The sequence below is a fragment of the Anopheles maculipalpis genome, chromosome 2RL (assembly GCF_943734695.1).
Source record: "Anopheles maculipalpis chromosome 2RL, idAnoMacuDA_375_x, whole genome shotgun sequence".
Classification (NCBI taxonomy): Eukaryota; Metazoa; Arthropoda; class Insecta; order Diptera; family Culicidae; genus Anopheles; species Anopheles maculipalpis.
Genome location: NC_064871.1, coordinates 30,269,601 through 30,296,564, shown reverse-complemented (window position 1 = coordinate 30,296,564; position 26,964 = coordinate 30,269,601). Strand labels below are relative to the sequence as shown.

The 26,964-nt window shown below is 43.5% G+C and overlaps 1 protein-coding gene across 1 annotated transcript; it reads left to right on the top strand.

The window, feature by feature from the left end:
• On the top strand, positions 1–24,264 carry LOC126556949 (transcription factor RFX3). Its single transcript, XM_050212527.1, has 8 exons — positions 1–403; positions 508–754; positions 18,746–18,839; positions 19,100–19,466; positions 22,025–22,126; positions 22,275–22,883; positions 22,950–23,933; positions 24,078–24,264. Exons 1-8 carry the CDS (start codon positions 8–10, stop codon positions 24,186–24,188), a joined length of 2,910 nt encoding a protein of 969 aa, XP_050068484.1. The 5' UTR covers positions 1–7; the 3' UTR covers positions 24,189–24,264.
• The last annotated feature ends 2,700 nt before the right edge of the window (positions 24,265–26,964 follow it).

Below are 26,964 nucleotides of genomic sequence, written 5' to 3'. Positions count from 1 at the left end.
AAACATCATGGCGACACGGTTAGCAACACAGCGTAATTTTATAACCGTTATTCCCGCGCCTACCGGTAGCTCAGCTGCAGCTTCCGTTACAATCGAGCAAGCCGAGAAAGGTGCTGTAGTACAAAAAACCGCCACTGAACCCGCTGACTCGGGGAACACCACCAACGGCGCTATATCTACGGCACCAGAGGTGACGACAGTGAGTGTAGCGAGCTCGGTCTCAGGCATGGCCTCGAGACCATCCAGCTCGTCGCAACTATCCACGATCGCCATCGCTGGTGGGTTAAAGAATGGCAGTGCAAAGGGAACACTCATGTCGACAAATCTGCTGACAAATAATGCTAACATTATGAACCTTCTCGGTAACGCGAACGGACTTTCGCTGCAGCAAATCATTCAGCAGGTTGGTACAATCTTTTTTTATATGTTTATTTACCTCTGCCTCTCTGTACCTCTTTATTTTAATATTATTACTCTTGTAATGTAAACATTTGTTATGAATTTTAGAAAAAAATTGTGATAAATTCGAACGGAACCCTGATCGACCTCGTTCCCTTAAACGATGATAATGAAGGTGTCGAGGCAAAGGGTGACAACGAGAAGCTGTTGGAAGGCCCGACCGCAAACGAGAGCGTGGAGAGTGGTAACTCTTCGGAAGCAACTGTTGATGAGTCAACGCATGTGACAGCGCAGGTAGCGGTCGTTCAAAGCCAAAGTCCTGGAGATGGTACACCGCAGTACATAACTGTGACTGGTAAGTAATGTTGCTTTCGTTTTGTTTACATTACTGATTAAAGTTAAATCAAACCATAAAGAAATACTAGTGCAGGTTAAGTCAATCAAACCACTAAAAATACGTACAGTCAACTGGTTCTCTTTTAAACAGGGTTTTATTGCCTTTATGAGCAAATTATCTAATTATGATAATTATTGAAAACACACAAAGCATTTCGATATCAGTGACTGATCTAGCAGCGAGAAGTCGTCAAAGAGGCCTCTTGGATGAAAGGCTTAATCGTTTCGCAGAGAGACGTCGTATTCGTTTCTATCTATCACTAGAATTTGTAATTCCAATGACCTCGTCTACCAAGAGATCTTATCACAATCGCCCGCTGTTTTAAACGTTGTTTAGTGATTTTTTTTTCGTGCCTGGGTCTTAAACTACTTTTAATATAAATTTAAATTTGAGAGAAACCTCAAAAAAAGAAAAAATAAATTAATTAAAGCTATCCTTCTGGAAAGGTTTAATTTCGATGTAATAGAGTTGCATGTACAAATTTTTTCAAATTTTGTGTTGATTAGACCATCCAAAATAGCCGAAAAATCGTAAAATGTCTAGGTATTAAAGGTATTGAAATGCCTGCGGTTCTTATGTAATACTTTGGATGATCTATGGCTATCTTGATATTTCAACGACTTACCTACCAAGAAACTTTACGGCTCTTGGCCGTACAGTTTAAATGATATATTTTTAAATTTATATTTATTTTTTACTTTCATCTCACTTCATAATGTTTCACACAAACGGTTAATGGTTGTTATAACTTAATCTCCAAAGAAGCAATACTTGTTTTTTTGCTTTTGCCTTTTTTTTTTGTTGTTGACGAAATGATAAAATGGATGTTTATGGGAATATGAAATTTTAATTATTACAATTCCAAACATAACAAAATAGAACATGATTTTTATTTAGTTATATTACACAAGACTTTTACTCGCGTTTCTCTCAGAGATGAACCATGGACGAGAAAAACGTGCCCAATATTGCTGAATATTTCCTACTGGCAGTAGAATTGCTTTTTAGAACAGGCAATTTATTATCAAAGAGTCTTTTTATCAGATTTACATTAACATTCTTTTTAAAAGTATGTTCTAAACTAACGAAGCGACTAAAGTTTACAAGGTATAGCTACATTAAAGAAACAATATAAAATGTTAATTATTATGTCAACGTTCTTGTCTGTTTTCTTGGTTACTTTAAAACGCAAACCATTATGCTAGCTTATATTCGCAAAAGCTAACTCGAATTCGAAATCATCTTTTTAAAATATAACACACTCAATCGTGTGTACGTATCCATTACTGACAAACTTGTGCCCTCCAATGCTATATCATAGTATGTAGTCAAAGATCTTTTTCCTCGCTGACGCTTTTTGTGGCGTTTTCTTCCCGTTGACGTATGTCCATAAATCATATCCCGCGGAGCATGTTTTGCCACCGGTTTTGGATAATACAGTGAAGCGCAGTTGATTAGAGCATACGTGCAGAAGCTAAGGTCATTGGCCCAGAAGGACAAAAAGAAGACTTCCAAAAATTGGAGAAATATCCCCGTTCGTTTGCGAAAATTCAACGCTCGGAAAAATATTTCGTTTTTCCGTAAATTGTCACTCTGCGTGACGGCACGTGCGTTTTTGGATGCTACCAAACATTCACTGTACGTAGGCTTATTTGCGTTCTCCGAATCAAAGGGCATTGATCATCGGTGACGTGGAGGGGGGGGGGGATCTCTTCGTCCGTTACGGCTGGCTACCATCAGCAATAGAGCATTGGCCCATACGTATGTGCTACTCGAACTTGGGCATGGCACCGGTGCGTAAATTGTTCTCAGAATTATTGGAATCGAGCGCGGACGGAAAATTGTACAAAAAATGTCAAGCTTCTCCTGCGCCTAAGGTAGTGTTGCGAGTGTGCGAGAACGGGCACGTCTAAGTCCAATGCCATTACATGGTTTGCTTCAGTGATCCAATTTCGATGACGATTTGAAATAATGTATTGACGCCCTTTTGGCATCTAAATTGCTTTCAATCACATTCCAATCTTCTCTAGCTTGCTTGGAGTCATTGCACCATTATCGCATATGCGAACATCATTTGAACAGCGCAATCATGTCAATTACTTAAAACATAACAACATATATCCCTGGAATTGAACTCTACCGCGGAAATGAACTTTAGGAGAAGAACTTTTTGTGCTGGCTTTCGCTTGTTTGTATCTTTATTTATTTTCAGTTTCTTTTTTTCTCTTGAGCCTGTTTGGCTTCTTCGACTCATTATGTTTCTACAGCGCAGATAGAATCTCAAATGCTATTATTGTGATGTTGTTGATATCGTGAACCCTCGCACTATCGTCTATCGTCCTAAAAAAAACCTGTCCATTTTCCCTATAACATACACGTTAAATCAGTGTTGATAAACAACTCATCTTTTGATCTATTATTATCTCGATTTCATTTCACCTCTTTTTGCTGATGTGCCTTGCTGCTGGGTACGCTCTAGTGCGCAACCCCTCGACTCCGTTCGATGGGTTGTAGTGCGGGTAGCTTAATTAAACGTATCCTGTTTTATAATAGCAAGATATCGGCATCCGTGTGGCCGGCTATCGTTCCCGCCTTTTGTCGGTACGTTCTCGCCGCCTGACAGATTTCGTAGGAAAACTTGTCAAACACGTCAAAATACGCTGTAATCAGACACGCTCACTGCAACTGCGAAACCCAGGGCAGGACGAGACACGACTGTGTTCCTCGTTGTAACCTTGAATAGGGCCGATTTACCGTTTACCGCTACTTGAGTTCATCGCACGGTCAGGCCAACCTAGGCATCGGTACAATTAAATGTATCACTTTTAGCCTAGCTCAGCCTCCCGGGACACGGTAGGTTGACGGTGGTAATCCGCCGCACCTTCTGCTCTTCCACACTCACTCACGCACTCATTATCTCGTCAAGTGGGTTTTTGGCGCGCCCTCTTCTACCAGCTACTAGCGTAGTCCTAGCGCAGGAAGCCATCGAAGGATGCGTTAAAGAAAGGTAAGGATCACAAATTAACAGCCATATTTCCTCTCTGGTGAGAGGGTCGCGGTTGGCCACCCCCGTTAAGATTATCATCAACAAACGGTACCGGTTAGCTTTGGGCTGGTTTGAAAAACTTGCGAGTTGCTGATTATAGGTGGCACACCGCTGGGTTGGCTGGTGGTGGTAATTGGGGTGAAATTGATACGGTTTCATCTTCCCTAGCGTGTATCCTGCAACGTCATGACAAGCAACCCCTGTGTCACTCCGATCCTCGGAGTGCTTTTCTCAATTTGTCTACATTCGCACCAAAAATCACATGCCATGGTGCGTATATTTCTTAGTCGTGGAGCGTGCAAATGTCCTGCCACTGTACTACAAACCTGTTCCATAGCTGGGTTGCAAAAGAAACTCAGAGTTTTCTCTGTTTTTCTGTACTACAAAGAGCCTCTCACTCGCAAAACCACAAGCAACCGTGTGTCTTTACTCTTCTCACGGTCCAATGATCCATCCTATCAAACGCGTCCGAAAGATATGTATACGATGCTGGCAAAGATTTTGCCTCGCTTTCAAAGAAAAAAAAAACATTTTTCCGCGCATCACTCCCTTGGTGTCCTTGCCTTTTGTTGTTGTTCTCCCTCCTGTACTCTATCAGGCGATAATCTTATCGGATAGCACATCAAGACGAATGGCGAATGGTGAAATGCTTTCACCGTGCGCGCTAGAGAGGAGAGATCTCGAACTAATTAAAACTCTTAACTACAGATCTTGCCGCGCGAAACGACGTCCTATTCGTGGGACTGCTAAGTAGAATCGATGTAAAGTTTTATCTTCTTGATCTAAATTTATTGCACGGTTTGCTGGTGATAGGCTGTCGGAGAACGTGCGGAGGACCCAAGTTTTTGTCGCGATGGAGAGCGAGTGAGTTTGTGGTCTTGTTGTCGATTTATAATAAGTGTGCCATGCGTAAGCGTGTTAGCGAGCGGTGGAAATTAGTTTTGCTGAAATTATCGAATGCCGATTTCATTTATGCTCATTACTCGTTAACGGTGAATGTGGTGTATGATACGAACTTCCTGGCACTGCTGTAATATGACGAGTTTGTGTGCTCTGGGTTCTTTGGATGTTCATACGAGTTGGTCATGCGTTTCACGCTTTTATCACTACGCTGCAGAATAGTTATGGAAACAGCAGTTGAGGAGCCCAAACTCTGATCTAGAGAGTTTGGCCCAACAATTCTATGCATAGTGTTTAGAATGTTTTCGTTTCTATGCTGGCGCTAAAGGCTTCTTGCCTTCGCTTGCTAGGAGCCTCATGATACTTCAAGTGTGAAATTTTTCATGATTACATCATACATCCTTGTGAAGATTATGATAATAGTTAACTTTGTGTGTAATTAACACTTAAAAATCCTTCAACGAATAGAATTTCTAATCAACTAACAGTTCGTCATCATTTTGAACATCTTTCCTTTACAATTGTTCGTTTGTTTTATTCATTAAAGTGCTTCTCGAATAGCGAAACATCCTCAAAATCGCGGACATACAATAAAAAGTCATTCAAACTGATACTTTTATAGCAATCAAGCATTGGTTTTATACCAACGTACTTCACCGGATTGTTTGTAATTCCCCGTGCCGTGCTATGTGTCTACAACAATGGATGGTTTGTCGTACAATCGAAAACGAAGTCTCCATATCTATCCTATCCTTCAATGAGTTTATTATCCTTTTGGCTCTATTCCGCACGCTGGCTAGAAATCTTCACAAAAAATCCTTTCAGCCGGATCGCCGTGTTTGTGCGTACTTCGACCGATCCGAGTTACCGATCAAAAAAGGCAACAGGGCAAAAAAAAAAGCAGGGAAAGTTGCATCCGAGGACCGTGTCGTACGGGTGTGCTGAATGTTGTGCGCGCTACATTCGATAAGCACTGCATCGAGGTGTAGTGAAGCGAATGTAATCCTGAAATAATTAGTCTTGATTGGAAGAATTATCCCTCTCCGCGCTCGGTAGGACTTCGGCCAAAGTCCTTCGTCCGGATCGGACGCTGCACGCTGCAGACCCTCGCGAGCGAGTGCGAGGGTCCCATGGTGTGTGCACGGGAAAGAACTATAGCACCGCACCATTACTTGTATCAGCGCACTTAATAATGGGAGGATTAACAACTCGAAAATTATATCGCGTACCTCTATCACTGTGATCACTCTCTAGACTGCTGTAGTTGAATTGATTTTTTACCTTTGATATCTTCAGAAGCGCTATACCCGTACCACTATACCCTACTCTACTCGGTAAAGGGAAATAGACACACGACAAGCGAACAGAAGCTGTGAAGGTGTGCACCAGCCCGAAACATATGCTGGGTGGAAGCTGTTGGACAACATTTGCGCATCAATTAATTAGGATTACGCAGCGGGTAACGGGGTGCGTATGTGTGTGTGTGTGTGTACTCATCCTTACCTTCCCTTGCAAAAGGGTGCGTTCGATAGGAAGGGATGCAAACAAATAGATAAACATAATAACAATAACAACAACAAAAAGGGATACAGAGGAGGGCGCAGCATTATTGGTATTGTGTCAGCCGTATTGGCAGTGGCGAAGTATGAGAAGGGAATCTCGTAGCCACCTGTACGATTAGTTGGACGGTACTCTTGAGCGGTGAGTAATGTTGCCTTGTACGCCCAGGACTTTCAGGGCTGTCGGTGTCGGAGGACTCAGGTTATGCAACACGTGCCTTCCGAGAGGGGCTGCTTGATGCTTGCACGTGCATCGAACGGGTAATTGATACTCGCACACTCGTCGCAGGTGGCTCTAGAAATGGCCGCTCGTGCTAGACGAGTCGTCGGCCAGTCTGCAAAGATAGCTATCGATGGCTGCCTCTTGCCACTTGTTTTGTCATCATCTTAGTGGTCTTGTAAAATTATTGATTTAATTGCTCTACTTGGTGCCAACAAGGACTTCTACCATTATTCTTCTTCGGTGAAGCCTGGTGTATTGTAAAATGAGTGCAAATTGTTTTCCACATCCATCACATTTGCTTCGTGCGGCTAACGGTGATGCTATCGCATGTTATGGCGCGCAACAGGTGTTCCGCTTCCCATGGCAAACAGGGATCGATATCTGAGCCGATTGCTTCGGCTTGCGAATGCCATTGCGTCCGCCATTGTCTGATGATTTTTATCGCAAAATTTTAAAACCGAACAGAACAAATTTCCATCGATCGGAGAAAGATTACGGGTAGTGTTGAAGAAGCTCACAAACATTTTAGGGATATCATCGTGGCACCTGTTTCGGTTCGCAGACCATTCGCATTGTTTCGCTTATCTCTTTGTGGTTAGCGAGAGCACAAATATTGTGTAGGTTAGTGCATCACAAATGGTGATTTCACGTGTTCATTGTAGTCTTCTTATGATTGACAATAATTCCTAGATGTAAAGGTGAAGCAATTGACCGTTTTTTAACCGAGTAACTAAAATATCCGTTCAAAAGGTTTGAGATAACCTAAACAATCCTTTGATCTTCCCTTCAACATATCAACATAGTTTCATTTGAAGATTTTCTGACCAACCGGTTCCAGTGCCGCATCATAACGATGTTTTGCAATAGTTTTGAGGACTCCTGAAGAATCTCGAAAATCGCCGGCAATGACTGAGCTGTGCGAAGGTCCATGAACTTCCAAAATTAAACGTCCATCCATCCGTAAATTATTTATACATGGAGCTTCGAAAAAACCGTTTTAATAATTGCATTCCACTATTAATATGAAACATTTCTCTCCTGCCACTACGATACAGCCGGCAACCACAGCAAGAACTCCCCGATAAACTTTGCTACATCCTTCGTCACTGGCGCTGCTTAATACTTGACCAAATTACCGGTATTTCCGGTGGAAGTAAGTAGCTACATTTCCTCTTTGTTCATGACCCGGAAAACTCCCCGTGTGCGGTGTAAGAATTGTGTCCATTTGTTCCAACAATATTTGCCCGACTCGTGCGGCAGTGGCAGCCTCCCATTCCAAAGAAATGTCAACTTCAAAACAAGTGCGTTTTTGTTTTGATGTGCATCGTGTGTGTATGTGTGGTCTCTCTTACCTTGTTTGATGAAAGGTTCCATCGGGAATGGAATCTTTGAAATATCCACCATGATGCTGCAGGTGTGTAGATGAATCGTCAGGTCGCTCTGTCGTCACCTCCACCGATTTGTTTGCCCTGTGTGTTTGCCGTCCGACAGGATGAACTGGTATCGTAAGCAAACGAACGAAGTAACGTACAAGGAGATGACGGCCATCATCATCCTGTCACAGAGGTGCCGGCGTACCGCGCTTTTCCCCGGTCTTCTCGGGCGTTCTCGGTCATGCGCACGAAGATCCGACGCTGTAATGGAAATCTGCTCGACTTCTCTCGCTCATTCCTGTTCAATGTTTCCCCTCGTTATCAGCACACCGTCACGCATCTCTTGCGGTGCGTAACGGGGCGGAGCTTAACTTGCCAGGCTCACAGATGCATGCTGTGCCAGGCTTAAGGATACGTACCGCGGACCCGAGCACACTGCCATTGTCCGTTTGCTACGCCCATTTTACATCACCCGGCTTGCCGGTGTAAATTGCTGTGCTGTGGGAACTCCACGCTGTGCTAAGCATATTGCGCCAACATTCCGAAATGCAACTCATGGAGATGATCCCTCAAGGTCGTCGGCAAAAAAAAGACGGAGAGAAGGATCCTGGATATAGTCATCGAGTTTGCCAACGGAGAATAAGGTGGTGAGAAATCAATCACGGAACAATTAGCTGTATCGTGTGTCCTGTTTTTGTAAGCTATTGAAGATTAGGTCAAAATATGGATAATCGTCGCCTAAACAGTTCTTCCTGGAAAACAATGTGAAACGAAATATAGCTGATCTGGAAGATCGGCTTTTTATTTCGTAGCGCGATATTTTTTGCGACCGTATGGCCACACCTATCGGGCTGCTATCCTGCTGATGTTCGTTACAACAGAATCTTTGAGCAAGAAAAGAGTTATTTTCCTTTAATATCCGATGCACTATGTATTATGAAGTTCTATTTTCTTTCTGCTCTCTAACACCCTCCTAAATGTTGGAACAATGTTACAGTCCCACTAATTGTTTACCGATGATATTCGGTCACTGGCTCGCTGTTAACAAACACCGTCAAACATGAATCAGACGACAACGGACATTACAAATAACCAGAACCGCCAGGAGTTGTTGATCTTTTCGGATTGGCTTGTGGATATTGGGTTGCGGAAGGGATTACTCGGTTCGGGAAAAGGGCTGGAGTGAAGGAATAGTAAAAAAGGACGAAAGTGAGCAAGCGAGACACAGGACACGTTAGACAAGGAAACCATTTACCGAGTGCATCAGGAAACAGATAGCAAAAGGCTCTCCAAGAGGGAGAGAAACCCGGGTGAGTAACAAAGCGAGAAAACCAAGCGGCTGGATGCGGGATGCTGCGTGACTGGTGCGGGCGGAAGGCGTGCTTTGACCGTCGGGGCGGTGGGAGAGTTTGGCAGGCAAGGAAAATATTTGTCGGAAAAGTCCTGACGCGCGGTGCACCAGGGGATAGATTTCGGTATCGAATTCAGTTCACTCTACACCGTCGCGTCGTCGTGGCCCGTTGCTAAGGGTCTGTCGCTGTAGTCGCCACCGTGAAAACGTACGCTAACGGCGCATTCCATCAGCAAGGATAGCCAGCTCGCAGCAGCAGTAGCAGCTGTGTCTGCCTACTATCAGTGTGCGTGTGTGTTGATAATGTGGATACTGTGCGATTTGGGGGATTACCTTCCGGAAGAAGTTTAGTTGGTCGGTGATTCTTTGTCAGTGTTTGCCTTACGCTGATAACGATTGAGAATTTGGAAGCTACAGTTTTTCCGCAAAAAAGGACACAAATTGTGTCACTTTGCCTGGAAAATCATAACATCCCTTCTTGTTAGTGGCAACGTGGCAAAACGCATTTGCTGCTCAGGATAGGCCCTTCATAAATGTCCTTCGACACTTCGTTGGAAATACATGTTTCGTACATCCGTACGAATATAAGCTAGGCCAGCTTCGAGTCCAGAACTGATCGAAGAAGTGAATTCACTTTCACTCTCAGCTGTACCAGACAGACAAAAAAGGAAGAACGAGGGTCTTGGTAGTAGGTGATGGACAGGACAGATCATCACCGGAATCGAGTTATCAATGATGGCTGATAGAGTGCAATAGAGAAAGTGTGCGCTTTTCGGAAACAAAAGCGAGTGAAAGTGAGGACGAAAGAGCGAGAGCAGTAGCAGTGTAGTGTGCGAGCATGAGCTGGCCCTGAAGATTTCATCCCCATCGTGTTCGCCATTTGCCATTCAATACATCGGAGGGCACAGCCCATTCCCCCCAACTCCCTCTTCTCCCTCCGTGTGTCGCGAGTTCGTTCGATATCGATTTTGTTCGATTGTACGCCTCTGAGCCGCTTGGGCGGCTAGCTGCTGAGCCACAATCTTCAACCCAACCATCCTTCATCCGTCTACATTCGGGCGCCACCTCTCATCGTCTTTGGTGTGCATACGAAATCAGGCCACTCGGAGATCGAACCCTGTCTTGAGTGGCTCCGCAGCATCCGTAGTGATGGTAATGGTGTAACCTACTTTCGGCAGAGATCCCATGGTAACTTCCTCCCGAGACGCCGAGGTTCAGTCGGACGCCGAGAATCCTTGCAGCTAGGATTACGGAGGCATACGGACCAGCTGCTGCTAACGGTGGCTTTCGGTGCAATTGGTGCAGTTATAGCTGGTGGTGGGGTAATGTGTGAGGGCAGGACCCATAGACGTCCTTGAGACAAGTACCAACACCCCACCGGGCGTGTGGATTGTAATATGGATTCCGTTGAATGAACTCCACACTGACCGACGGCTAGTGCAATCGACCGGCTTCTGCTGGATCAAAAATAGGTAGTTAAATCATTGTGTGGCATAATATCCTTCACCCAACCTTAGTGCTTGTTAGTGTTTGTGTGTGCGTTTGTTTTTGAAAGATTCCAAGAACTGTGAATATCGAATGTATTAGAACTAATATAAGTAGGCTGAGATAACAAAGTCCGATACGGATATCAAGCGAAGGACTAAGGTGTGTCTACCACAGTACAAGGTGCCTTGGTTATTATCAACATACAACATTTAAAGCAGTGCTAGTAAATCAAGTCTGCCGTCATGATGTACAACAGGCGTTGCAACAATATGTCCTACTGCGGGAAATCCTACTCCCTGCACAACTCATGTAATGTATACTTTAAAATTACTTATTTATTGTATTATAATTTGTTCTTTGTTGTTGTACAGGGATTAGAAAAGCTACGAGTCGTATGAGTTACACTTAAATTTGAACCCCCTGTTGTAAAGAAATAACGTCGTTTACATTTCAATTGGACATGAGAACCTCGTGCATTTTGAGGTCTCTTAAAATCTTAAAGGGACATTCCGAAACTGGGACCCTGAAAATGGTAGAAACATGACAAGCATCCTGAGCACGACTATGGACAAGTAGCATAAGAAGCATGGAAAAATATAATGCTTAATACATTATTTTGCTTCCCGTAACAAGGATCAGAATATAAACGTAAAGTCCTCGGCGTCTTCTTTGGCACTACCGTCCCTGGATTTCTTAACTAGATGCTACCCTTTGTTGAATTCTTAATTATACATACAGGGAGAAACATTTAGAAAGATCTTATAAAAAACCTGTAATTTATTTAACGCATTCTTCACTTAAGCTGTTTAGAATGGTACAAATGGTGTTACAATGGTAATAATAGTTTTTTAACATAGTGCTCACTATCAACGTTCGGATGGGAGTTGATCTCCGGTCGTGGCAGCTGCCAGACTATCAGGCCGCCCTTTTCCATATTTCTTCATTAAAATTTGCGGCAATTGTGGTTGTGTTGTACCTGAATAACTGCATGAGTGCATCTTATTTTCTTTTTTCTTTGACTCCACAACCTCCTCAAGATGCCTTAGTCTGGCATCCTTGATTGTAAGTTATCAGTACCTGGATCATCAGTCCCGCTTACGGTAACAAAATTGTAGATGTAAGATGACGAGAATAGCTACGAAGGATGTATTATTTTGTTGCCAAATTCTATAATTTTATAGAAATAATGGTTTATTCGCAACCTTCTGACTTATTTAAAGCTTAATCCTGTAGCATGGAAATAGGGTTATGTTAAGTATTAACTTAACAAAATAATACATTCGTGGGTTCGCTTTTCAGCACGACTTTGTGGTATATGCCTGTGTCGTACCTCAATTATTCGCAAGAGTATATCTATTTTTTATACTAGAACCTGCTCGAGATATTTGGCTTTCTCGAATTCTATGTTTAAGGAAAAGTGTAGAGAATACAAAATTGAATATATCTCCTTTTGCGCTGCTTGATTATCTTCTTACAATGATTATATATATACTTCTGCAGCTTTGGTTTCCTCCAAAGTTGTTTTAATGCTATTTATCAAGGATGGGTATATTTAAAAGAAACTTAGTGAAAAGAAGTGTAGTACAGCAAAAAATTGTTTTTATAATTTTCAAAAACCACCGAAGACATCGCCAAAACCCTATTTGCAGTATGGTCCTAATAACTTAAAACAAGTGGACAATTCCAGCAGTCACTTTAGCGTTAGGATGACTTCAATGCTTAAAAAGAACGATAACATCGATGGCAAACGTGCCATTTTGTTTATGGAAGCAATTGTGACTGTAGTACGTGAAACCATAACTGGCTAGTGATTAATTGGCCACTGTGTTTGTACGCGTGTTGCGAAACAAATATCAGTACGAAAAACTTCGGCTACGTTATTGGTCGTTTAACGATTACCCGGACGGTATGTTCATCTCCATCTTGCACAAATCGCCTAAAAGCAAGTTAATTTTTGTAGTGTTTGTTGCAGCTTCCGGGCGGACGAAAAACCATCAGCACTTTTACGATAATGGTGGATTTAATTCGCGCGAGCTTGTTTTACGACAAGCTTCCTTTTTTGTAGCCCTTTTTCGATAGCCACCGTCCGTCCGCGCATGGGGACGGCCACCCACTACAACGCACGCCTGGTGCGGTAATGTAATGTACGCCATTTCGCAGAAATCCAATCAACATTAAATTTATGTTTACGGTACACTTCTTGCACGAGTTTGCTCTGTGTGTATGGACTCCCGATCGCAGAAGGGTCACGGCGTTCACGCATTCGTTTCGCAGATATCCCTCTGCGACGATGGAGCGCGAAGACACGCTCCGGGTGACTGGTTCGGCATCTTTGGGGAGGTTATTATTTTTCTTACGTTTAAGTCGAGCAATAACAATATTCTTGTGTCATGAGATTCTTTTCATCCGACTTTGGAGCCATTCATCTTACTCCGGGGTTTGCGTTGAGGGTGGTTTTAGAACGTAGCACCGTTTTGCACAGACTCACCTATGTAGATACGCCTGCAGGGCAAGCTGGAATAAGAAAAAAAGTACATTAGTATTTTTATGTGTTTATGACGGGACTCGCGGGCGCTCAGAAGAGGTCCTTAAGCTTTTATTGCGTTACGGCGTGGCGTATATGGCCTTTGTGTTTGTATAGTTCATCCTGTTTTTATTACTCCCGCGCGCGCACACACACACACCCGCACACATGCCAAAGCCTTGCGTTATGAGAAGGTGCTGTGAGAAGGAGTGGAATCTCCCTTAATCGAAATGGTCGCATGTTTGGTCTTGCTTTCCATCCATCTTCCGGTAAGGCCGCGGTTTGTATGCTGGATGGTATGCTGGCCGTAAAATGAATCCCTCCGCAAGATGGGCAAAACCTACCAAACCAAGCCGCGTCATCGGACAGCAGCAGCAACAGCGCTGATGCTGCGACAGGGGCGTTTTTATTGCCGAGTCGTCACCGCAAGTGCCTTCCAAAATGGCGTACGGTACGGTACGGTACGGAGCAACCATCTTGTGCGGCGTAGCGCAACGCACACAAAAATTGCTAATCGAATTGGTTTTTCCGCTCACAACTGTTCGCAGCATGGCAGGGTACACCAAATTGAGAAGGGGTTCGCTTACATTTGATTGGGTGTATCGATTTGTTTTGTGAAGTTGCCTTTTGGTTCTTCTACGCTACAGTCATGTGCATATAATATTTTGTTCTTTAAGGTTTCCTGTATCTTAGGAATTAGGTATTGCAGGCATCCGATACTTGCAAAATGTATTTGCAAGATTGTAGATTGAAAGTTCTGGTTATTCATCTGGATTCGCAGGATATTTCAACAGGACATGGTTGGTCGCAGGACATTTCAACGCCAATTAGAAGATTGGCTCTTGAAGTTATAGTTAACAAAACGTATTTTCTACGCCATTCTCAACCAAAATTGTATAACATATATCTTGGTTAAACGGACCTATTAGGGCCTTTTTGATACTACGTATTTAGCTAGTCAATTCGCATTGAAGAAGAACGATGCTGAACGGGTTTGGCACTTGGTTCTGTCGTATGAGGATCTGCGTCGCTATCGCCTCAACCCACGTGGTAAATACTTCCTTCCGATATGTCGCAGAGAAGGACACGACGCTCTAAAACACTCTTCTGGACATCCATTAATCCCAGCAATATCTTAACACTAATCGAAGGTCTCCACTTCAAGCCGCACATTAAAGACATTCGCGTCGTAACCATCTCGAGACAAACGCACGGAATGTCATCCGCGGTTTGGATTTACGAGGGAATCTCAATTCCCTCGCAAGCGATTAGCGGAAATGGGCAAATGAAGCGTTTTGTCTAATCATTCTGAAGTCAGTTTCACCCTCCGGGAGGCTAGAAGGAGCATTTCGTGGAACTATCTCGTAGAACTCGATCCCCCTGAGAAAAGCAATTGCCCAGCAGACCAAACGCTCTGCTTCTGCTGCTATATCTCATCATTCATTAAACGGTTTTTGTGTCGCCTTCACATAAAACCTCAACTTTTGCTTTTTGTCATGGAAAACCCGAACCCGGAAAGATTACATGATTTCTTGTGCGGCTGCAGCAGCGATTGATTTATCGTTTTATTGCACCACGACGCACCACGATAGTAGTGTGTCCGTGCCCGGTTCTGCGTTTCCGTCTGCTAGTTGTTCAGCCCGATCGTTCCGTAAACGCGCTGGGATTGCAGCACCCGAGAATTAGAGCAAATTGGAGACCGAGCTGAGAGCAGTGCTGCACGTTTGCACAAACCGTCTTTGAAATGTGGACTGGTGAATGGTAGACACACATCCTGTTTTCCCAAAAACCGATTCGATATCGCACACCGCGCACAGCACACACTATCGCCCATTGCGTCCGATTGCCGGGATTCGTTCTCGGAACAGGACGAGATCGACGATGACGGTTGCAACCTTAAATTGGTGTAATAAAATCCCTTCGCCAGCGTATTCCGGTTATGTTTCTATTTTCTTTTGTTGTTACTGTTTTTTTTTGTTATGAAGGATTCTCGATATGCGGTTCTGTTGTGCTATGTGCTAAAGGGCTACACTTTTTGAGCTGCATCATGCCGGGTTGGATCACCAAGGCAGTCCTGCTGCAATGGTTTCTGTAGATTTCGATTCGTTTTTTCCGAACGCGCATCGTTTTTTTTTTTTTGGCGAAATTTTCGTTTTACCGGACAACATTTTTGTTTTGGGTCACGGTTTCCACCCCGTAACGAATCGATCCTCAGAGTCCGGGTGCACCGCAGGATGTTTACAATGTTTTAGGTACAGTTTGGTATTTTTGGCGCTGACCAGCGCACTAAACTGAGCTGCACTGTGTGTTGTTTTGCATGGTGTTGTGATGGAATCTATAGTTGTTTTTATGTTGGAAAAAATAGCCTCTTTTTTATGTTCTTGATTTTTTATGTGTAACTGGGTGGGTGCTTGAAGCGTTTTACGAACACAACAAAAACATATTAAGCGATACCATCCATCCAGAAATGAGGTCTAGAAGTTACGAAATTGAGCTAGTAATGTGCAAGCCTTTCTGGTCACTCTTGAGGATCGGCCGGACAATGTAAGGACAGATCTGTTCAACAATTACTTACTCAAGAATAATCGTGTTGTACATGTCAATTGTCCAGTGCATCTTAAGCAGTTTCAAAAAATAGTGTCGAATTCAGTAGTGACATTCACGTTAGTTTTTTAAAAGCAAGTATAACCCACTTTTTGTATACAGTATAGAGGCGATTGTAGTCCAAGCCTCTATAAATTGAACGAAAAAATTGAGCATAGTCTAGAAATATAGTTTCATCAAAGACTGACAAGAGGAAGGGCTGACTAGAGGTAAAGTCAAGTCAAAGAAACCATTAATGGCAGAACAAAACGTCTCGTGGTTGAAGAACCAAAACAGTAGAAAAATTCAGAGTCGAAAAGTGATTTAGTTTCTATACTACTGAGAGCTTTTGTACGAATTTCCGGATGTTTAATGACCAGAAAATGACTTTTCACAGTGTTTCGATCCATATAATGGAATTATAGAATTATAGAAATTTGCTTTTTTTAATCGAGTTATAAATCTCCCCTAACCGATTGCAAGATTCCACTGTATAATTGGAAAGTTCCACAAGAAGCTTGCAATATTCCATTACCCATTTGAAAAAAATCTATAGAGCGACGCAAAGATTTCGGCATACGGATCGAAACCCTACCCAATGGATCGAATAGCTACCCAACTGGTAGCCATTCCTCACTTCGGGAGAATGGATTTGATTCGATAACCGGTCCTGCCGTGTGCAGACCAGCTTCGTTATCGCCATGACCATCGAACCTTCCCGTTTCTCATTTTACAAGAAAGATTTACTATTTCCGAGTATCATATGATAAGAGAATTCTGATGAAAACGACCATTCCAAGGCTCTTGAATTTTCCCCAAAAAAGCGCTTTACGAACTTCATATGCATTATTCGTTGGCAAAATAATGAAATGTGTGAAATGTAATCGTTCTACTTAACCGCAAGCAATTTTATGATTTTCATTGTGCAGCGACAAAATGATTCCGAAATTTCGTTTCCACCCCAAACCGGCCATAATCTATGTTATGTACTCTGGGGATCGCGCGCGCGCAAAAAAAAAAAGTTCAAACAATAGACATCTGAATGGGGGCCAGGACCGGCAACGCAAAATACGAAACGGATTCTTCCGTTTTTCCACTGATCCACTGTTTTTATTTCGCTGAAAAATGTCTCCCGTGTAATGCTTTATCGACATGATCTTGTTTTTCGACATCGACCAATTCTACAGGCATTTGTGTTGAAGTAAAATCCGGCCTTTGATTGAGCGCGCCTGGCATTGGCATCGCTGTTCCTATTTGTTCAACGTCCTGTGCTCTAAAAGTACTCGGGAAGGACATTCAGCCTGAAAGAACGCACACACAAAGGCCGTTACTTGCCCGGCAGCGTCACAGTCAGTCGGCCATGTTGGTTGACGGTGGAAGTAGAGCGGGATACGTTTCGGGATTTGATTCAGCGAAGCAGTCATGTTTTTTTTTTTTTTTTGCGATGCTACGTGTCACCTCCGAGAGTTCCTCCCCTGCTTTCATTCACATTCAATTCTGTTTGCCCAAAAGGTTGTTCTTCCACGCGCACGGCATTGAAGTCGTCCGCCATACCCTTGGCGCCACTCAGCTTCACTCCGTGTGCATGTGTGCGGGCAACCTTTCCTATTCATAAAGGGAATGAAAATAAAAATTCTTTCAAGAAAATGAAAAACCATCATCATCCCCCTCCGCAATCCTGCTTTCCCGAAGGCCGAAGAATGGAGACAACTTTGTGCCATAACTTTTGGGGCTCTATTCAAACGACACACAAGGAGAAACTGAGAGACGGAATGGGATGGATAGCTCCTGTGAAGCACGTCCATTTTATGCACGTTAGCACGAAGCAGCTTTCTGTTGGGCAGCAGCTTCCCGGATGAAATCCAAAAATATCCACACCCACAGCATCACGGGGGCAAGGCAATTGTCCGAATCTTCGTCCCCAAAGTGTACCACCGTTCACGCTTGGCTGAATGATGTTTTCCGCTGACACAAGCGCACGGGATAAAAATTCATCCCGCTGTTTCCAGTCTGCTTTTTCAGGCAACAAAAAGATTGGTGGATGGATGGGTACATCGTGGGAGAGAGGCCTCCTCGTTGGTTTCTTTCCCCATACCGTCGGATCAAAACCATTTTCCGCACATTCGGCATCATCTATTTGTTGGACCGATGTTTCTGTCATCCCTTATTTTTCGATGTCCTTCCCTGGATTCCCCAAGTCCCTCCCGCGTTTGAAAACGTGATAGCAGCCATCTGGAGTAGGGATGCATATAATAACTGCTAGAATAGCTCACGGGGTGGGCGAAATTTAGCCAGAGATACGAGTGAGAAGATAAACAAAGTACGAGTGAGCGAGACAGAGACTAGCAGGAAAAACAGTATTCTATCGCTGAAGAATAAAAAAACAAGATGGCCGCAGGATACCCTCGAAGGTACTGCTATCGGCCTACGGTTCTTTCGAAATGATCCGTTTATGTAGTCTCCTGTACTTGTAAAATCGTTCCGCATATATCCATTAAGTTTGTTCACAACATACACACACACACACACTTTTCCCATTTTACTTTGTCACAATGGCACCTGTTTGTTTCATCTAGTAATTCCCATTTCATGTCCGACAACAATTGACACAAAAAACAGTTGTTTATGACACAACTCGCTAACAAGCAACTCTGCCTCGTGGTCGCTAAACTCACAAACGCCGACCACCAAAACGGACCAGTCAGTGTTTAAGCGATAAAAATATTTAATCCGCTTTGTTACAAAGCTCTGTTACAACGTGTTGTTGAACACAGTCATCAACGATCGAGAGAATGAAAATTTTCAACAGATGCCCAAATTTCTAGGCACTAAAAACCTAATCACAATATTGCAAAAAAAAAAAAATTAAACACAGTGCGTTGTTTTCGTTTTTCTTCCGCAGTTTCGTCGCCCGAGAGTGTGCCGAACCATCACACGTACGTACAGTATGTGGACTCCGAAATGTACAACACTTCCGGCCAGGGACAGACACAGATGTAAGTTACCACTTATACACCGAATCACAAGTTATCCTTCGATTGAAAATTTCTATTGCAAAAAAGTGTTTGAAAGTTGTTTTTTTTTTTTTTTTTGTAAAACTCAGTCTCAATTTCGATCCAAATCCTTCATTATCATATTCAAGAATCGATTGGTTAAATGTTAAGCGTATAGCAATCGGGACAGATTTGTTGCGAAAACATCTTGCTGCATTGATGGCACAGAAATCAATAATTTATATTACAAACAACATTTCCAGGACATATCCCGTATATTCCGTTGGAGATTATGGCACCAACGGACAGCAACAACAGCAGCAACAACAACAATATTATGCTACGGCTGGCAGCTACGGTACGGCGGGAACTGGCAACGGTAACGCTCACACCGATGCGACCGGTACCGGCAATGGCACCGCAAACGGTTCAGGCACCTCCGGAACTGGGCCCAACACTGTCAACGCTAACGGGACCGTATCGTCCGGCAATGGTGGGGCTGGTGGTTCCGCTGGCGGTAACGCTAATCAACAACAGTACATTGTCCCAGTGGACGAGGCGGTCCTTCTCGGGTCCGGGAACACATCCGGAACGCAACAGCAGTCCGACTCGTCACCACAAAACATGACGGTAAGTGTGTGTTTGTGTGTGTGTGCATGTGCGTGTGTGTGTACGCAAACATCGCGGAACATCGTTCCGGGCAAATATGAAATAATGACCACGGATCGATGCAATCGGCCAACCGCAACCAACATCACGCGTCCTCGCACACCATTTCCCCATTCACACACCCGCCTCCATTTACGTCGTCCAAAGCGGGATTGATTTCTGGTGAAAATCGTGTCCACCAGCCAGCCACTGTCAGTGAAGCGGACACACACGGTGGCGCATACGAATCCGCAGAAGTGCCTTTGGTTAACCGCGGCATGATGTTGATGGAGCCCGCACCCGCACAATACACACGCATGGCTGATTGTTATCGAGCAGGAGTGTTGTTCGCATCGGTAATTGATAGTGGGCTTAACAATGATGCTGCAGCCAGCCACCTTCATGCCAGTTTTGTTTTCGTTTTTTCTTTTGCCTTTTAATTTCACAATGCAGCCTTATCCTGGTCGGGCGGCGGTCGAAAAAGGGACAGGAAGGAAGGTTATTTTTTGCCTCGGTTCTGTCGGATATTTTGGTTTTCCACATTTGCACCCACACGGTCGGCTGTGGGTTTTCTCGGACGGAGGGGTGAGGTTTGTGAGGATTTTTGTCGTTTTTGTTTGCTTTTCCACACTGGCAAATCCGTCGTATTGGTAGAGTTGTTATTTAATTAACTCCCGCACCTGGCGAATGATTTGCACGCGTTGACATCAAGTGTGCGCGGTTCTTCCCAACCATTTGAGCCGTTCAAAGCGGAAAAAACAAAAGCCAAATTGGAAATGGGTAGTAATGCGTGCGATGCATGTACGATTGATTGTCGATAGAGTTATCATATCATCCGGCAATTTCACCATCGTTCGACGTTCGGGAAGGTCGGTGCTCGGGAACCAAATGTTCCGTAAATTCAAACAATGCGAAATTGAAAACCTTGTGAGAACACACAACAAAATGTTTGATATTTAATATCGAAATGGGATAATCATTTTTGGTTATCACTTATTGACAATGAAATACACAAATAATTTGTTTGATAAAATGTCTAAATTTCCTATGCAAACGATATCAATAGGAAAACATCAATCGTAATTTTTCGACGGAATGCATCTACTCAAACGTCAACCAATCAAATACATACATGATAAAACAACTTGGCTACAAAATGGATTTAGTGTAGGTTCCAAAACAATTGTATAGCTTCATAATAACGTGAACATTACAGGCTAGTTTAGATTGACAATGGAGTTACAGGATATGCGGAATAAATGGGATAGTTTTTCAAGGGAACAGAAATCATTAATGACAAGGGGCCAATTTTTACTTCAAATTTGCTAAAAACTCTGCTGCTCGGACGTAATTAACAGATTGTTAGATGATCTGCTAGGAATCTTTCTTCTAGCCATCTTCTAGTAGCATCATGAACGTTGCAAGTTCTCACTACATTGAGAATTTTACTACGGTCATTTTACACCTTGTTTATGGTCGGCCGAAATCCTAATGATGTAATGCAAGTACTCTGCCTAAAAGCTAGACAGTCAACCATCGTTTGTGACATGTTTAATATGAATGAAGAAAGCTTCAAACATTCAAATATCGACTTCAAATGAGAATTTAACCTTGTCAGGCGTTGTTTATCCTTGTTGTGGGCCTGAAAGATCAGTAGCTTCTCCGTCTTGGCTTTGGCTAGGAATAAGAATAAGGTCCACGGGAGAATATTTTTCCAAACATTCTCTTTTTTACTGTTGAGGTCAGCTAAGAGACTGTTCGATTGAGGATGTGTGTACCGTTAGAAAGATATCTACTACAAAACGCCATTAGCAGCAGATTCTTATTGGTTGTGGCACGCACTACTTCGCCTTAGGCATGGAAGATGAGTTTTGTATGACAATTTTCAACTTGGCCTGCTATTTCTGGCTCATATACAGGATATTGTAGGGTGGATGTTCCTATGGAGAGTAAAGGTTCTTCTCATTCGTTGCTGCCGTATTAGAAAGGCCATTCAATTCTGTAGAAAGGACCTAAATCTGATACTAGATCGATGAATTCTCTAGGAAAAGACGTTTTAAAACACGATGCGGTTATAATCAGACGTCAGGATTTGTGTCATCATTCTAATTAAAATATGTCCGTTAATGTAATGCATATTTTACTATCCTTACTGAAGGCGCCTACCCTTTGGTACGACTTATTCTGATTAAAAAAAACTGTGCTGCTGATTGCATCATATTAAATCAACTAAAGAATTCCACTACAATTCCAATCATCCCCAACCTATTACCACCATTGGCAACAATGCATCTCCATCTTCTCACCTATTAAGCTCATACCATTTTCACTTCCATACTGCACCTAACACCTGTAACTAACACTATGCTCTCGTTCTCTATTTCTTTCTCTTTCTTTCCCGCTCTCTTTACTGCTCAAAAAACAAATCTTTTCGCACTCCGCTTATTGTAAAACTGTGCGTCATTTCTTGTTTCCCACTGTCTTGGTTCATCCAAACCACATTTGCTTTGAAATCAACCTTCGTCATCAACAACATCCAGGACGTAGCGTCCTACCTGCACGCGCACCAAACTGCATCCGTCGGTCAGGAGCTCGATTCCACGCCCAACCTGACCCACGCTGCCCGTGTTCTGCCCGCCACGGTAAGGACGCGCCTATACACTCATAGCCCAACAACAGCTCTCACATCATGCGTTGCTTAGCTCTCCTTCATCTGTATCTGGTCACATGTTTCGGTAACAAAATCTTGACCAACTAATTCATCCGTCTTCTCGTTTATTCGCTCCGCAGGTGAACTGGTTGATGGAAAACTATGAAACGGCGGATGGCGTTAGCTTGCCACGGTCGACGCTGTACAACCACTACATGTGGCACTGCAACGAGAACAAGCTGGACGCGGTAAATGCGGCCAGCTTCGGTAAACTGATCCGGTCGGTGTTTAGCGGGTTGCGGACGCGCCGGCTGGGTACGCGTGGTAACAGCAAGTATCACTACTACGGAATCCGCATTAAACCCACATCGCCGCTGGTGCATGCCATCGAGTGTAAACCGCAGCACGGCGGGTCCAGTGTTGGTGGGCTGATGGTTGGCCATCATCAACAGCTGACCGGTAGTAATGGGCTTGGCGGGGGTGGGGGTGCTGGTGGTACAGCTGGTGGAAACGGTGGGATGCATGGCCATGGTGGTGGTGGCAATCACGCCAATGGTATACATGCAACCAACGGCGGTACCATGGGCCATGCTGGTGGTGGAGCAGGTGGACATTTACAGCATGGTGCTGGGGGTGGAAATGGAGGCGGAGGAGGAGGAGGAAGCACCGGGCACGGTATGTCGATGCACCATGGGCGAAGTGGCAAGAAAAACAGCTTCAAGGCAGAAATGCCCGAATCCTGTGCACAGGTAAGCAAGTGTTTTGTCATCACCTAGCATTACCAAAAATTCATCTTATTGTCTTGTGCTTTGCAGTATCTCGGTGACCCAAACGGTGCCATACCGCAGTTCCCGATCATTGATATGATACACCCACTGCCGGACGATATTACGATGGAGGACGTCGATACGTTGCGCTCGATCTATCGCGAACACTGTGAAGCGTTTCTGGACGCCATCTTGAACCTGGACTTTAACATGATCGAATCGCTGTGGCGCGAGTTTTGGCGCGCAGAAAACAACAACAACAACGGGGACGAATGCGAAGAGGAGAAGTATCTCAGCAAGCAGAAGCTGTACCTGCTGACGCAGTGCGAACCGATCCAGGAGTTTGTGAAGCATGTCGATATGCAGTTCTACCAGAGCATGGTGGATGTGCTGATACCGGACGTGTTGCGACCAATCCCAACCGGTTTAACGCAGGCGATTCGCAACTTTGCGAAGAATCTGGAAAGTTGGCTAACGTCCGCGATGGGCGGATGTCCGGAGCCGATTGTTGCGATCAAACTTACCGCGGTGGCTGCATTCGGCCAAACGTTACGCCGCTACACCTCGCTCAATCACCTTGCCCAGGCGGCACGTGCCGTACTGCAGAACGGTACCCAGATCGCACAGATGCTGAGCGACCTAAACCGGGTGGACTTTCGGAACGTCCAAGAGCAGGCCTCCTGGATATGTCAGTGCGATACTGCGATCGTGCAGCGGTTGGAGAACGACTTTAAGGCGGCCCTACAGCAGCAAAACACGCTCGAGCAGTGGGCCGGCTGGTTGCAGAATGTGGTTGACGATGCGTTGCAGGAGTACCGGGGTAAACCGAGTTTCGTGAATGCGGCGCGCCAGTTCCTGCTCAAGTGGAGCTTTTACAGCTCGATGGTGATTCGAGATTTGACGCTACGCTCGGCAGGTAGCTTTGGAAGCTTTCATCTGATTCGGCTGCTGTACGACGAGTATATGTTTTTCATCATCGAGCATAAGGTAGCCAAGGCGACCAACACAACACCGATTGCGGTAATGGGTGAGGTAGGTATCGCCGGTAGGGTGGGGGAAATGACGGTGAAAACCTAATATCCTATTGACAAAATCTGCCGATTAAGAACGCGTCGTTTGGATTGCATACATTTTATTTTTGTCATTTTTGTTGCATTTGATTTTTTTTTTTTTCAGAAAACAAATTCCCGTCCCGTGCAAGACGATCTCGATCGTGTGCTCTACAACAGCGAGTACGGTATGGTGAACGTTAAGCTGGAACCGAGCGCCAAACGGATGCGCAGTTAGTCAATTAAACGCGAAACCTTGTCCGCTGCTGTACTGTAACGCTCCACGGATTGGCACCAATTGAAGCATTCCTTCTTTTTTTACCTTTGATGAACCGTCGGCTATCGTCGTTGGGCTTTGCATTTAGTATACCCTAGTGGCTCGTAGGCAGGCGTAGCCGATAGCCGTATCGACAACAGAAGCAACAAACTTATCCTGCCAAACGGTTTCACGTGCGCAACGAAAATCACGCACGCATCCCTGTGTTTGGTTTGGATCTTTTGGAGGTAATATGTAATATGTGTGTGTGGATTAGATTAATCGTTTAGCAAACAGCAAATCAATTAAAGCACATTGTGCTAGCGGGTTTTATTACGTGTTTCCGGATGTAGCTTTGGATTATTTATTTATTTTTTTTAAATTAAGGATTGCTGTGTGTGCTTTTTTGTTTCGCACGGGAAGCGCGCAAAGCAACACTTCTATTCTGTTCTGTTCTGGTTAAGTTTATTGCAAGATTCAACAAGCACAACAAGCGGAGAAGATACAGAAAGCGTAGATGATACTGTCGGTAACGGATGGTGGCAATATTTATTAAAGAAGCGTATCGTTAGCAGGAACGAAGGTAGATAAGCTACTAGAAGACGTGTATATGTGCCGCTGCCGGCTGTGGGGTAAGTGGGTTGAACGAAAGTTAGCCATTGTTAATAATAGAGCATTGTATGTTATTTTCTGCGCCATACCAACTAAAATGATAATGATTCTTCGTGCTAGGAAACAAACGAATGCCTAAGTACGTCAACAGAACGGAGGTAATTGTTGAAACGGTGTTTTAAAAGCTTCGACAAAACGGATTCACGTAAAGAGACTATATTTATCTGCCTCCGTAGTTACACAATTCCTTTTGGTTTCGGCCCCCCAGATAAACGAGAGATAATACGACGAAAGGTACGAAAAGTGAAGAGTTAAGAGTATCCAAGAAAATTGGGTGTGAGATTAAACTTGTACCGAATTATTAAATATGTATGTGCCTGTATCGAGATCATCAGTAAACAAGTGAAAATCCACTCACAAAAATACACACTGCAAACATTTATATATAAAACACACGTCGTATACTCATGTGAGAGAAAGGTCGCGCGCGCGAAACATTATTAATTTATCCGTGTTGAAGCTAGTAGCTCGGATGTACGATGAAGGGATGAATTTTAAACGAGACGAGTAGCATTAAAGCGTGCATAGACTACAGAGACAAATGATGTTTGCCATTGAACAATTGAATAAGAAAGGCAGGAAGAGTCCGTGATTAGTATGTGTTAGTAGAGATAAAGCTTTGGATCGAGGCTTAAGGATGGTGTGTGTGTGTGTGCTCGGTATATATTTTGTTTTTAATTACGGAATTCTGGTTGTGCTGCAATGCAAACCAGAACTACCCAACGCTATCTAGTCGCGAATGTCACCAAAAACGGTATTGAGTAGAGAGCGCTGACGACCAAACCCGGTCGCAGGCGCGCTTGCAGAGTCATAGATGTGTAAGTAAAGTCAAACCAAAACAAAACACAATGATGATGATGATGATGATGGGAAGAACTGTTTCGAAATAGCTTTTTCGACTTGTACGTTGTCTCTTGTGTCATCTGGTATCGGAATTCCCGGTAAAGCGCATAAGAGAGATATTGTGCAATTATTTTTCAGATGCTAGCAGATCTTTAAAGGGAGTACAACTTAAGCAAGATTATTGTAAAATTAACAAACAAACAAACAACAACAAAAACCACACACCTAAACTAACAAGCATACGTTTAGGACTTAATGGGACGGACTGCACCGAATTATTTTTGTTTATTTTTTTTTTAATTTCTTCCGTTCCGTCGGACGGCATATGGGATGAACGTGAATGTGTCTGTGTTTGTTCCGCAGCAGCAGTAGCTCTATATGATGATATATTTTATAAACGAAAACCGGCAAAACAAATTTGAGAAACGCAAATACAAAACGTATTTGTTGCGGTGAGGGAGGGAAACCGGTGCATGTCCGAAGCTGATATGATTCCTTTGAAACTATTTGAGTGAAATAAATTACAAAACAAAGATGTGTAAAAACGGATTGATTAATTTTGTTTGCATTTTTATAGTCTGTTCGTTAAAAAAACCCTCTGAGGAGAATTTGTGTGCCTTCTGTTATTAAGGCCAATTTTGGTAAAAGTTTCTTGACTTATTTTTGCTAATCTTTCGATTGATTTACTTCTCCATTTTCAATGTCCATCTACCCCGCGAAAGAAAAATATTAAGGATGTAATCGTTGAATGAAGGAAATATCATTGGTGGCATTTTTATTTTTAAGGCTATATTCTTGAAGCTACTGCTCCAAGAGAAATTTCTTTAAGCTGGAAATTTGACTCCTGCAAGCAATGATTCTGTTGCTCTTGTCGATGATGTATATTATTCCAAGAAAGCTTCTTTGATTACTGTAAGGGAGGACCACCAACCTTAATGCAGCATCCTGAGAAATCTTCATCAAACGAAGCACCTGTCGCAATGGACTTAAACTTAACCACATAATATACTTTTCTGAGTCCCATTACTCACTCACATGCGCCTCTGGGACATTAACCTTTGTCCAGAACTGATTAAAATGCCTTGGCTTTCTTCAAACGCTTCGAAAAATTAATGGCACCAGATGTTTGGAAATGCATTACAACGAAAGCAGCATTTTGCAACTAATTAAACTCGGCAGATTACAGTGAGTTGGTAACGGTTATGCGATACCATACGACAGTCAAATTCTTTCGAATTGTTGG

What these genes read in the sequence shown, in the direction of transcription:
- LOC126556949 (XM_050212527.1), top strand. Translation starts at nt 8, where the DNA reads ATGGCGACACGGTTAGCAACACAGCGTAATTTTATAACCGTTATTCCC. An exon ending in GGCCAGGGACAGACACAGAT is followed by an intron (nt 18,840 to 19,099) that starts GTAAGTTACCAC and finishes CAACATTTCCAG; the next exon opens with GACATATCCCGTATATTCCG. An exon ending in CGATTGCGGTAATGGGTGAG is followed by an intron (nt 23,934 to 24,077) that starts GTAGGTATCGCC and finishes TTTTTTTTTCAG; the next exon opens with AAAACAAATTCCCGTCCCGT.